The sequence below is a fragment of the Nannobrachium achirus genome (genome assembly GCF_963921795.1).
Source record: "Nannobrachium achirus genome assembly, chromosome: 22".
In the NCBI taxonomy this organism is placed as follows: domain Eukaryota; kingdom Metazoa; phylum Chordata; class Actinopteri; order Myctophiformes; family Myctophidae; genus Nannobrachium; species Nannobrachium achirus.
The window spans coordinates 23,873,244-23,887,167 of NC_137829.1; the positions used below are offsets into that span (position 1 = coordinate 23,873,244).

A 13,924-nucleotide genomic window follows, 5' to 3' on the forward strand; every position below is an offset into this window, starting at 1 on the left:
CCTACCGACAGCTGCTATAAGCCAACCCTGGCGATAAGGTCTGAGTCGAAGAAATGCTTCTTTCCTGGCAAGAATTGCCCCTTTATACTGTAGGGCTCGTTTGTGTATTGTATGACATCACGCCACATCATCGGCTGAGGACTGTGTGATGTCATCATATCTCCATATATGGAGACATAAGTTGCTCATGCCCAAATATGGGCTGGTGAGGTCAGACTTAGTGTGATGCGTAGGTTATCTCCATATATGGAGATTCAACTTCAATCAGTAACCATGGCAAACTGTCAACTGCCCGTATGTCTTGATAATTGGTAAAACAAACTTTTGGCCTATTTGTGGAGATAAGCGACCAACGGTCGCTTATCTCCCGATTAGGGAGTCTTACTGGTTATGGATATCCAGGGTTTGATCTTTGATGAGGTCATAGTCAGTAGTCTTGATTTGCAAATGAATTCTGTCTAGGCCATATGGAGCATGGGTATTGCCAAATATGGGCTTAATATTGATGACATCAGGGATCTCCATATGATTGATTGCCAGAACAGACTGCCTGAGTTGTCAATATGATGTCACAACAACAATGTGATGTCACAACAGGTCAGCTACAGACTTGAAGCTTACTGACTCACCCAACCCACCCACTCTGACGGACAAGATGTGCCAGTTTTCAGCTAACTGCAATCAAACGCACATGGCATATTGTGGTTTAAGTGTAGTACGCGTATGGCACCATCTAGGGGTTTGTCTGAGCTATTGCAGGAGGCCGTGGCGTGAAGACATTTTGTAGTTGTGATGGATTTTGGTTAATTATTTTACGTTTGTGGTTTTCTGTAGCTTACAGAGCAGGTGTAAGTTTTGTTTTGAGATTAACCAAATACGTCCTTGTTTTGTTTGTTTGTAACATATCGAGACAGCACAACAATAACGTGCTGAGTTTGCTACAGCTCAAAAACAAGGGACCGTAGCCTACCTATGTTCCCCAGGTTCTATGTTCCCCAGGCCAGGTTCTATGTTCCCCACTTTCTTACCACCTAAACCTAACCCTAACCCTAACCTCGGTAAAACTAATGGAGGTTAACCTGTGGGGAACATAGAACCTGGGGAACATAGGGTGGACCCCAAAAAGAAAGCAAGAGCAAATCAACGCAGACTTTGTAATATGTGCAATCACTGCTCTGACCTCGAGGCTAAAGGACTATTATAATTTGCCATAGCTCTGCTCTGGTTAGTGTTACTATTGACCTGTGGGAGGGACTTCGCCATTCGTGGTTCACGCTGTGACGCTGACGTAGTACTAGCAGAGTTCCTCTGTCAGAAAACTTTGTTGCGACTGTATTTTTTGAGTCGTAGACATGGAGTCGCTTGGGATATATAACTATTTTTCATTCCTATGGTGTATAGTTATGTTTTATGGTAATCTGCATTCATCTTTAGCCGGTGGTAAGTATAGTTTGACACTATCGCATAGCATAGGCTATTATAGCCTATCGCAGATTTGAGACTTGTTTACTGTCAAGCTGGTTAGTAGCCTAGGCTATGTAAGCATTTCGTGGGCCTGTGTCAATATTACAATAAGGTCATTTTCACATTGATTTTACCCATTTGATGCTTACATTTAAATAGTTTTGTGGAAGTCGGAAATCAAAGCGTTGCCTAAAAGTCTTGTAAGCCTGTTAATGAGTGATTGCCTGTTGCGTAAATAAGCAGTGCTTCTCTTTAGTAAACAATCCCTGTTTTGCTCATCTGTCATGGATTGGAGAAATGTAACTTTTCATACATTCATTGGTGGTACAGTACACCAAAATACATGCATGGGTCCTCCTGCATTTGCCCTTGGGTCGGGAAGGGTTAGTGGAATTGGTCCCTAGTCCTGCTGGGGCCAATGCTGCTCCTAAGTAGTTAGAAATGGCATGACATTTGACATTTCCACAAGAGGATAAATAAGAAAGTATATTTTATCCCTATCTTCAGATTGCCCTGCAGATGGACGCACCTGGGTGCCATTTGGACAAAGATGCTACCATTTTGTCCATGGAGAAGAAGACAAAATCAAAAGCTATACATTTGAGAGAGCAAAGTCTCTCTGCCAAGGCTTTGGTATGTGAATTATTGTTTTGTAACTCAAAGCACCGTTTTATTTTTTAATCAAATAGACTATATCTTCGTTACCACTTTGAACCCATGTGTCCCTATTCTGGGGCGTTCAGCTAAAATATTTATAATAATAATACTAGCTCACAAAGTTTTGAGCTTATAGATTTGCTATTTTTGGCAAGATATTTAGGCCTAGTGTAGAGCGAAAACATGAGGGGGCCAAGGGGGGACTGGTTTAAGTGGTTAACTTAATACATGTTTTGATTCTGGTGACAATTTTTCCTTTGTTTTTTGTAGAACTTGTGACCGTCCAAAGTGCAGAAGAGAATGACTTCATCCTAAACTATAGTCCAGAGGTGTGGAAAGGCAACATCAGCGTATGGCTTGGCATGTATTATGACACAAATAGTAAGTGCTGTGTGACTGGAGCATTACAGAAGTGTTCTGAGATGAAAGTCAAATTACCACTTGTTACATTATAATATAATGATAGGCTACAGATATCCATCCATATTCAACCGCTTATCCGGAGTAATACAGATATTTACAAATATTTTTAGTTGGACATTGTGCAGTTACTTTGTCAATAACATTGTCAATGTTGTGGGTTTAGAGGTTGTTTCTAAACACGAGGACATTTCTCATTTAATAAGTTCCAACATTTCCTGAGCTTGTTTCACATTTCATTGTTTCACAGTTCATGTGATGACAGTTACAGTGACCATTGCCCTACTATGACTGTTTGTGCCTTGGGGTAGACTTGCTCTCAGTTCCTCTTTGGAGTTCAGGAAATCCTGCTTTTATGGAGCCTATTATAGTACACATCTGTGAAAAGCTCAAAAGAAATGGAATCACGCATTGTGTAAACCTCTTTTTGTTATGCCGTTTACAAACTGTCTCACAACAGAATTCTGAACAGTCAACACAAAAGGCAGGAGGAGGGCAAGGCAAAAGAGCCACAACAATTCCTCCCTCAGGCAGGGTTTTGTCCTGTGGGGTCTCTGCAGGGGCGTCACAAGGGATAGAAAAGTGGGACTGAGTTACTAGGGCCCAAGGTGGAGGGGCCCTAGTAACTTTAGCTATTGAAAAATAGCAGATATACAAGCTCACAGCGCGGCACTGAGTGCCGCGCTGCGAGCTTGTAGATCTGCTATTTTTGAAAAGTCGTGAAAATATGTGCAAATCTTTGAATATGTATTTTTTTAAGCGAACATTTGTAACTCAAATTTTGCTTCTTGGGGGGTCCCTGGAACTAAATATATTGAGATGGGGGTCCGTGGCCAAATTCATATCATTTTGGGGGTCCTTCACATGAAAAAGTTTGAGCATCACTGACATGGAAACATGGGTTTCTTGCACACATTTTCACAATTTCACAAAAATAGCAGATCTACAAGCTTGCAGCGCGGCACTCGGTGCCGCGCTGTGAGCTTGTATATCCGCTATTTTTCAATAGTTAACATTCATGGGGGGCCCGCAGTGAATCCTTGTACCCAGGGCCCAGAATTTGGTGTGACGCCCCTGTGGGGTCTCTGTATTGATTGTGTGTCCTATCAGGTGAAGATGTGAGGTGGCTTGGTGAGCAAGCTGTGACCTACAGTAACTGGGAGGACAGCTCCAGCCTGTCCGACCTGGCGCCCATAGATACGTGCGCGACGCTACACACCACAACCAGGAAGTGGGAGAAGGTCAGCTGTGAGGATGATTTGGAGAATGGAGTTGTCTGTGAGGCTCCAGAGAGTAAGTTAATTATTTTTGTGTGAAATTAATCCTCAGTATATGTGGATGATAGTGCAGTATATTACAAGCATTCTAAAGGATGTTTTTAGTTGTTTTTTTCCCCCTTTATTTAACCAGTAAAAACACATTGAGACATAGACTGAATGCAAGTTAACACAATACAATCATCATGAATGTTTTTTCTTTCTTTTAAATGCATTGCTTGAATTGTTTTTCAGAGGCAGAGGAAGACAAGCAAAGTGAGTGAACTCAGTTTGTTTGGCGTTTCATGACCTAGTCCTCAGTGAGTTTGTGATTATTTTAGTAATCCATGCATTTTCTTTTTCTTTTTCCCCCCGTCCTTTTCAGAAGCTAGTCCGCTGCTTTCCGCCCTGGTGATACTGAGTGTGGTTGGCATAATGGGGATCTCAGCTGTCATTTGGTTTCTGCACCAGAAGCACAATCTTGGCTCCTATGTCTTCACCGCATTTGAGTACCACCCACCATTCCGGGCCCCTGGCACTGACCAGTCCTGTTTGGTGGAATCTGAAGAAACTGATTTGCCATAGAAGAAGTGCTCCTCTCTGTCCCGCCCATGTGAGTGTCAGGAATTTCTCATTATCATTGTCATGGAGGGCAGATCTGACGGGTAAATACGTCTGGGCGATATGGACAAAGTCAAACATCACAATATGTTAATGGTTTGACCAAATATCTCAAAATCGATATTGTGACAAAAATGGTGAAAATATCTGTCACATTGCAATTCATTGTGAGCAATTTTTTTTTATTTGTTTATATTATATAATACGGCTTAAGTGATTAAAACAAGGAAAAGACAACACTTTTGCTATATCACAATATTATGATATAACATTGATATACTGCAAAGCTCAAGAAGGAGTTGCACTGTCATGGAGGGCAGATTTAACAGGTAAAATAGACTGTTGATTAGGGCTGGGTTCGGTAACCGCCGTACCGCCGTATACCGCGGCCTACCGCGGTGTCAGGGTCCTTACCGCGGTCAAAAAAGACAAAAAATAGTCTATTTTTATTGAGAACGAGCGAGTTTTAAAACGGGGGAGAAGCGAGGACCGCATGCGCTCCATGCCGCTCTGCTCTGGGCCGTGTACCACACGTTGGAAGCCGCCCACATACGTCACTCACACACACACAGTGCACGCAGGGCAGTAGAGTACGGAGCACAACTCTATGACGGAGCAGCAATGCAGCATATACTTTCTCTGTAATCCACTCGACACAAGGATGTTAATACATACCTTGTGTTGTGGCATATCTTTTTTTATTCATACGGATTACTGGCGGAGCGCAGGCCGCGTGGACAAAACCGAAAATGAAACTATTTTACTTTCTCAACCGCGTCGCACGTTGTGCTCCGTCCAGCGGCGCGTCGGCGATTTTATAACCTTTTCTGTCAAGTCTTGTAACTAAAACCTGTATATAGCAGCACTCAATCACTGTGATTTGAGAGTTGAGACGTGACGTGACTTTACAGAATCACTGTACACGATCTGACTACCCTTCCTCTTCTGGTTTGTTCACATAGCTGTTTGTGTCTGAAAAGCCCAAGTAGCTAGCCTACGTTACTATGGTAACCCGACAGTGCAGATCTAAAAGCTCAGAACGCATCGCGGATGCGATGTGGTGTGAGCTTGTAGATCTGCTCCTTTGAAAGCCAGACCCGCTGTGCTGTACGGAGAAGTATATCTCGGGCAGTCAGGCAGGCTGTGTCGCCTCTCCACTGTGGAGAGGCGACTTTTGGGAAGATGATTGCAATATTTTGGCTTATCGCCGAACCTTAATTAATAGATACGGGGGTGCGGTAATTACCGCAGTACCGGCGGTAAATGGGAAGACGGTAATCGCGGTAACAAAAAGTCCATACCGCCCCAGGCCTACTGTTGATATGGAATGTTGTCCCTGAATAACACAGATATGTCCAGCCCTGTTTATATACAGTCAAAGGTCTTGTCCTGTGCCCTTGCACTGGGTCTGAATAGTCTTCCAATGTTACTAAAGGTCAGTGTGCTTTTTAATGGCATTAAAATGTTATTAACGGCTGTGATTTTTAAAGAAAAACATGCTTTCTGCAGTTGCATATTAATTCCACAGTTTCTTAAAAAAGTAGACACTGATGAAAATGTCCTGTCATTTCTACATGTTAATTGCAGTGGTCATGTTTAACATCACCTCTTTTATATTATTATTTTTCTGTTTGCAACATGAAAAAAAAAGGTTCACTGTGCAATATCTCTTTGCTTGCACCGAGCCCAAAGATCTGTCTATGACTGTACTGAACAGCTATGAATGAAAGGGTGTATATACCCTAATGACATGAGGCCAGAAAAATCTCCTTTAATGTTGTTCATGAGCCACATGAAGTAAAAGGAAAATAACCACTCTGCCAACTCACTTAATTCCATGTTGTGTACACTACAGCTAAATATATACCTGTCAGTGCATGATTTAATAGAAAAAGATGAATTAGGACACCAAATTGAGGACAATCTAATTAGTTCTCAAATGATATCTAAATTATTGTCAGCTCAAAGGATGAGACATGTCATTCCTTCCTAAAACCCACCTGCATTAACCCGTTTATTTATTCGCACACTCAGTTTTGTTAGTCGCTATAAATCTATTGATTGATAAACCGCTATGAAATAACATCCCAAGGTGTTCATCTAATCTTTGTTTTTTCTTTTGTAAAGACTGATCTGACCTGCCAAACATTTATTTCACCCAAGAATATTTAGGAAGGGGCAGGTTTAAATTGAAGTATCTATATCTTGTAATTTGGGTGTTTAGCCACTAGGTGGTCCTAAATACTACTAGAACCATGTTGCACAAATAATATGTTATGCCCAGAAATCTGGGAGGTAATCCATTTGATGTAGCTTTGTACATGAACAGTGGTGTTTTCTTTAATAAAAATCATTTAACTGCATTGATTTGATAACTGTAACAAAGTCAATTTGTTTTGTGTCATTGCACATAGAAAAGGTTTCTGAATATTTTATAACATGCGAATTTGTCTAAAATTCTATGAGGAAACGGCAAGACAGAGATTTGTCTTGCTGTTTCCTGCAAGTGTCTGATGAAAAGCAAGATCCACTTAACCTTTTGGAGAATGTATCTGAATTACCCGGTAAATGTCCTCTTCCGTGCTAAAAGGAGGCCATGTCACCCTGTTATGGTAGCCTATAATTAATAGAGGTGACAATGTCCACAGAGATGTGGAGGTGAAAATATACTAGAGAAGGCCAGTTGATGCAAAGTGGGTTGGGGCGGGGTGGTTGACCGTGTTTCAATAGACGAAGAGACTGCAGCAAGCAGTGGACAACAAGATAGCATAAATATGCATAAACTGTGAGTTAAGAATTTTTTATTTGTATTTCAACTTGACCCTCTGAATCAGACTCATGATGTTATCAATCTTCAAACAATGACTATAGCGCAGTAGAATGTAACATTACCACATGAAAAAGAGGCTTACTTAAACAGAACTTGGAAATGGTTCCAAGTGCTCTGGATTTGAGCAGATGTGCAATCACAGAGGAATGCTTTGTGTCATATCTACTTGTTAAACTCAACTTCTCTAGTTTTCCCAAGACATAGCACTCTGATTCACTTTCTTTACTTTGGACAATGCAGTTAACCACTTAATACTTCCTTGATGGTCCCCTTTGTTTCTCTCTACAGCATCGTCTATTTTTGCAATAGAGATTCTATTGCGAAAATAGACGATCTTCAAGCTCTCAAGTTGTCGTTTTGATTCATTGATTGAATACTTCATTAACAGTTTGCTTAATAGTACAGTGGTACAATGATGCTAAAGGGATAACACAAAAAGCCATAAGGGCTTCTTGTCTCCATTGTGGTCATATGTATTCATTTCATCAAAATTCGTTTCAATGTGAAGTTGTAGATCTGCTATTTCTGCCTTATGTTTGCCTATTTTGGCTTATGACATGCCCAGATTGGGGAGTGTCCCTCCAATTAGGCATGATTAAAATGCAGCCAAGCCTAATTTATTATTGGTTAGAAATCCAATAGCAGCGTGAACACATGCTCAATAATAACAAAGATTTGCCATGGCTGTAATACTATAAACAAATGTTTGTTCTTTTGTCACAGTAATGGACATAATTACTGTATGTGTATAGCATTGTAATGTTTGATAAAGTGATACAGAGAAAAAGAGAACTAAAGAAAATAAATAATTATGGTAATACAAAACAAGTTTCCTTAAATGTATGTGTATTTTCCTGCACAGAGGTGATTATAATAATTAATTGTGTCATTAATGCAAGTGAAAACCCTCGCTTGAGGATTTTGGAAATAATGAGTTCTACTTAGAATATAATGACCTTTTGTGGCACAATACCCCCCACCATAAGATGTTGGCTTAAGTTGTTCATCATATATTTTTGTTGCATCTGCAAAATTGTACTGTTTCCTGGCTGGCAAGTGAATTGTTTATTAAAAGTATGCACCACAGAGGAGCTGCTGTCTAATCATTAGTCTATAATGGCCTATTTTCGCACAAATAATAGTGAATGCATTTTGTTCACACTTCTGCCATGCTATTGCCTGGAGGCAGAAGGGGTTTGCACTGACCTGAAACAACTAATTAAATTGGACAGTGCTATGCATGAATTAGCCCTGAATACATGACTCTCATATACATGAGAGTCATGCTCGAACTTTAACATGAGGACCAGTGGGTAATCGAGCCCTCAACGGTTTGCGCTAGGAACATCAGATTTCAAAAATAAAGTGCTTACCCAAGCCAACTCTGCTAACGATTTGACGCCGCACAACGTTCATTACACGCCGCTCCCCGGTTGTTAAGTAAAAAGCATTTTTGTCCGAAATTATTTTGTTTTCCATTGGACATCCGGGTCATTTCCTCGCTAGCCCTGAATCAGGGCTAGCGAGGAAATGACCCGGATGTCCAATGGAAAACCAATGGAAAACAAAATAATTTCGGACAAAAATGCTTTTTACTTAACAACCGGGGAGCGGCGTGTAATGAACGTTGTGCGGCGTCAAATCGTTAGCAGAGTTGGCTTGGGTAAGCACTTTATTTTTGAAATCTGATGTTCCTAGCGCAAACCGTTGAGGGCTCGATTACCCACTGGTCCTCATGTTAAAGTTCGAGCATGACTCTCATGTATATGAGAGTCATGTATTCAGGGCTATGCATGAATAAGATATGACACAGAATGACAGTGGGCATGAAAATGAGAGCTTGGATCACAAGATATCAGTTTATAAAGCCTGTGAATGATTGTTATGTAGGGATGAAAGCTGTGTAGCTCATAACAAATGTTACCAAACTTACCTCAACAGCCTCGGAAAATTGCTCATACAGACCAATGTAATGAACTTCACACCGGTTTGGCTTGGCATTTTTCAGTAGTAGTTTTTACAACACCACTTTGCATCTCTAAACCAATATTCTCTTGGTCATCTGTTTTCTTTTCTTTTTTCTTACACAATTCCACATTTCTCTTTTTGGTCATGGTCTCTATATCCTTCCAGCTTTTTCAGGAATATGTGCATGTAGACTGAAGTGTGTGGCATCTGTTTCCCATGTTCTGGAAGTCATACACCCCCATTCACTGTCCTGGAACATGCTCCAATTAACAGAGCAAAAACAAAAACTACCATTTACATGTCTGTCCTCTGAATGGGCATACTAAGGAACATGCATTTTGAGTCCAGACCACCTGAAAACTGTCTCATGAGTTCTATGATTACACAATAGTTTACAGGTACATATGTTCTTTCCTCCCTGTACATGTGATTATGATCAATGTATGGATTTGTAAAATGAATGTTTACAAAAAATAATTAACTTAAAACATAAAACATTTTCACAGCATGTAATAGATTTGTAGGATTCTGTTACATCAAGTAATGTTTCATAAGTTGATACTCAACCGAAGCTTTTACTTTTTATATCAACATATACTTGTAATGTTGCTTGGTTGTCTTTTGTTGAATTATAAGTGTACATTTTGATTTGGCGTAATATTTCTTATAATCAGATAGGGTTTTAATAAGCTGATCACGTGTGGAAGATATTCATGCGTTTTTTGTGATTGTGAACACAATCTTAACTGTCTCATCTCACATATTTTTGTCCCATATTGGGATGTAATTCGTCACAACTAAAATGATTGTCAGTACACAGTAAAATCTTGAGTGTTGACTGAATATGAAAATGTACATGTAAAAGTCAACTTTTACAAGTTAAATTGAAACTCAGGAGTTTGCTGTGTACAGCGTTGGAGCCTACGGCTGGGTGGGTATTGTATATCCCAAGATAAAACTTTAGCGATGTGATCTAGCTTGGAGAGAAAAAGTGTCATTTTCTAAATCATAAGCAAGTGTGATGCTGGAAGGCTCTGGTTTTAATGGGATCAGAGCATTGTGTACCGAGATGATTAAAATCTGTATTCTTTAAATATGTCAGGCAAAATCAATGATGGCAAGCCCAACTCTTGTGCCTTTTGGGTATCCTGGGCTTGCTGTGGATTGATAGAAAAATAATAATTAAGGCAAAATCACCACCTTAATTTGTTTTCCATCAGTCTCCTGAGAGATCATCTTTGCTGTGTCTTTGGTACCTCATTATACTTTCTAATCAAGACTCTTTAAAAATCCCCTTAAAGAGGACAGACTGTGTACGTGCCCCTCCCCCAGCACGCTGCTTGCATTGAATTCGACTGCCACTTATTATGTTACAAATGACCAAGGTAAGGCTGACATTTTGATTGCATGTGAAAGGCCTGGGCCAGGAAAAAGCTTTTATGATGATGCAACTCTGATCCGTTTCATCATTCTCTTGTCTCCCTAATGAAGGTTCTGGTTCTCCAATACAATTAAAAATCCAGGCATCTCCTGGCTTTGGGTGACAAAATCATCAAATCATTTGTTCCTCTCCCACTGTGTGTCTGTCGATTCAAGTATGCATGTGCTTCACCCAGTCCAGTCAGCAGCTCCCTGACTGCAGTGTCTGAATTGACCCAGTATAAGGGGAAGGGAGAGGGGGAGGGATCAATGAACACAAGGGGATGGGGCGAACAAGCAAATAAGACTGTTTTAAATTACAAATGCTGAATAAGGATTTTCCCTGGCATCTTTAATTCAAGAGTGTCTTTGTGTCTTAATTACTGTATCCAATTACTTTGGGTTCATGTACAAATTGCTTAGGTAAAAGCCAAGGTGGCAGGTGCCATTCTCAAGATACAGTCTGAACCCGGCCTGAACATTCAAACTGCAGCTGCCTATGTCTAGGAACTAATAATACGGCATACTAAAGCCTGTTATATCTATCTATGATTACAACTGACGTGTTGCTATACAGCTACTATGTAGAAATAAAATATAAGTGGTATTATTTGACTATATGATTCTCATGCTAAAGTTTACAGTAGTCTACCTTTAACAAAAAAGAAGCATTTTCTATTTAATTTTTTACTCATATCATGTGCATCTCCCTGCAATTTCTGTGTGGATGTGTGTTGTTGCTGGGTGTAATAATTTGAACCCAGAATGGGACACAACACAAGGTCTTGGCTTGGTCTGTTCCTGATTGTCTGCCTGTTATTCAAATAAAATAAGGCAGACAGCTCAGAGTCTTGCACGAATAAAACAGTTCTTTAACAGCCGATATGCATATTATGAAATTCACTTTCTCTCTCTCTCTCTCTCTCTTCCCCCGCTGGCGCGCGCGCACACCACACACACACACACACACACACACACACACACACACACACACACACACACACACGTGGACAAGACAGTGTTTAAACTCTTGCTGAGGATCCCCTGCCATCCCCTGGGACCCCCTCAAGGACCCCTGGGGGCCACTTTGAACCAAACGGTTAACTGTCCAAAAATACTATGTATTATTATATAATAAATTATAGGCTATACATTATACAATATCATAGAATAAATATTACACAATAATAAGAACAAAGCCTAAAAGTAATTGACCAGAATCAGTTCCTGCTAGATCAAATGGTCTCTGTTCTTTCTACCTCAGCAGCCAGCCTGTCATGACTAACTTTGTGCACTTGCTGACATGTTCAATGTCCCATTCATTCATTCATTCACTGCTCGTGGACAAAAGTTTGCCTTGTAGAAGCTCTCTGGCTGACGTCACTTGAGTTCCTTGAAGTGAAGCTGAGCACTGAGCAGTCCTTGAGAGAGAGAGAGAGAGAGAGAGAGAGAGAGAGAGAGAGAAGAGAGAGAGGAGTCTCAATCCGCTGTTCCACATTTCATTCAGTCCCACACTCTCTCATCCCGACTCAATTACTGACCAATTCTCTCTTGTTCATCTGCTTGCTGCCTTCCTGGCTGCTGCCACCGCACTCAAACAAAGCACATTTTTTTTGGGAAGTAAATGAACACCGAACATTTTCCAATTCACACCTGACAGGGACAGGAATACGTCGGTCGTCGACAGCACGGTGAGTTTATAGTTGTGTTTGTTTATCCGGCGGTGGGGAAGTTTGCTTTTGCTGTGGTGGGGTCAGAACGTGCAGTTTTCAGTAATTTCACTGGTTCTAGGGGGGGGCTGTGGATTGGCTAACCGCTAAAGAAGCTAACGTGAGTGAGTCGGGGAGTGAGTGAAGTCGCTAGCTGGTTTGTAGCATCCTCTTCCTTCCGACACTTGCTACTGCGCTGCCCGTTGACTGTCCAGTGAGCTCAGCAGGTTCATAGTGACACCACCAGTGTTTTCTCAAACTTTAACACTTCAAGGTCTCCTCTTAACTCTGGCAGTGTACAAATGGAACCAAATGAACGAACCCGCCAGGGTTCATTTAGTTCCTTTTGTACACTGCCAGAGTTACAGACTTGTATGGGTCAAGACCCCCTAAAAAGGAACACACAGAGTCCTTGGAATCCTCTTTGAGAACCACTGATATAAGCTGTAACAAAAAGAAAAGTTGTCTTTAAATGAAGCACGTTTGTGAACGTCGTCACGGGTACTTTACTTGCCGCGTTACTTTGTATAGAGAAGAAAAACGTCCCGTCGCAGTGTTAGAAGCTAACTAATTTAAAGGTGACGAAAGATAACTGTGCTCTCTGTCACTTTGAGTTGAGCAACTATAGCAGAGAAGACTACACCGACCACGGCGCTGCTTGCAACCAGCGCTCTGTCCGCTCGTTCTCTCCGTTCCTCCTGTCAATTGTTCATTTTACAACGGTCAGTTAACAAGACTTGCGTGAGCATTTATCAAAATAATTTATGTTGGCGAGGGTATATTAATATCAAGTTCTGTTCACTGACTGAGCTGTGCTTCGTTTGCAAAAGAAAAAACAATAAAAAAGTCAAAAGTGGTGACTGACTGTTTGCGGACATTTGTTCAATGGTATGACTGCTATGACATATAGTGCAATTAATAAATCTTAACAATGTATGATAGTTTCATTCGGAATTATTATTTAACCTATCATTAAAACTTAAAAGATTGGTTTCGCATATCAGACGAGACGGACGATCCGCCCCGGGTCGAGGTTCTCCTTCAGTCTTATCTTTTTGTGTGTTGCTTAGGCTACTTAGGACTAGGAGAGCGCAGCTAATGCTGCAGCTGCGGTCTTGGTTGAAATTTTACCCTTTGTGTTTATGACAATATCCTCCATTTTTCTGCCCTTCTATAGCTAAACAACAAGCCACTCGCCATCTTGGGGTATATGTGTCAATTTTATAATATATATGTGTAATGGTGATGGTGCACTGCTTATGATAAAGTTTATGAAACTTTAGGTGTAGGAAGAAATGGAAGACAAGTCTAGAGAGATGACCTTGCTTTACGGTTTTAAAATTGTGTACTAATGTCTTTATGTCATGCTTGCTGTTGAAGTTGTCGCTGCTGTCATGTGATATGTTGATGTGTCTGACAGACAGTTGATTTGATCTAATATTCCAAAGCAAATTTAATAATCTAGTTGTGCGTGTAGGCTATGCTCAAATAGCTTGTGTTTTTTGTTCGTTTTGTTTTTCTCAGGGCTGGCTCGAATTGTATTTATTTATTTATTTTAACCATAGAGACAATCTAGAGGG

The 13,924-nt window shown here is 40.7% G+C and overlaps 2 protein-coding genes across 13 annotated transcripts in view; both read left to right on the top strand.

Moving 5' to 3' along the window:
* Positions 1–1,287: 1,287 nt before the first annotated feature.
* On the top strand, positions 1,288–8,334 carry cd302 (CD302 molecule). Its single transcript, XM_080752679.1, has 6 exons — positions 1,288–1,440; positions 1,972–2,097; positions 2,392–2,502; positions 3,652–3,834; positions 4,053–4,073; positions 4,183–8,334. Exons 1-6 carry the CDS (start codon positions 1,353–1,355, stop codon positions 4,380–4,382), a joined length of 729 nt encoding a protein of 242 aa, XP_080608805.1. The 5' UTR covers positions 1,288–1,352; the 3' UTR covers positions 4,383–8,334.
* Positions 8,335–12,111: 3,777 nt separating this feature from the next.
* baz2bb (bromodomain adjacent to zinc finger domain, 2Bb) overlaps positions 12,112–13,924 on the top strand; it is a 66,752-nt gene continuing 64,939 nt past the window's right edge. For 11 of the 12 annotated variants that reach the window (XM_080752522.1, XM_080752523.1, XM_080752529.1 and 8 more), the window contains exon 1: positions 12,112–12,326. The gene's annotated coding sequence lies outside the window, so the exon portion shown is untranslated. Of the gene's footprint in view, positions 12,327–13,011; positions 13,067–13,924 lie in introns of those variants that run through there. The other variant, XM_080752526.1, reaches the window with a different exon arrangement.

What these genes read in the sequence shown, in the direction of transcription:
- cd302 (XM_080752679.1), top strand. Translation starts at nt 1,353, where the DNA reads ATGGAGTCGCTTGGGATATATAACTATTTTTCATTCCTATGGTGTATA. An exon ending in GTCTCTCTGCCAAGGCTTTG is followed by an intron (nt 2,098 to 2,391) that starts GTATGTGAATTA and finishes TGTTTTTTGTAG; the next exon opens with AACTTGTGACCGTCCAAAGT. An exon ending in CATGTATTATGACACAAATA is followed by an intron (nt 2,503 to 3,651) that starts GTAAGTGCTGTG and finishes GTGTCCTATCAG; the next exon opens with GTGAAGATGTGAGGTGGCTT.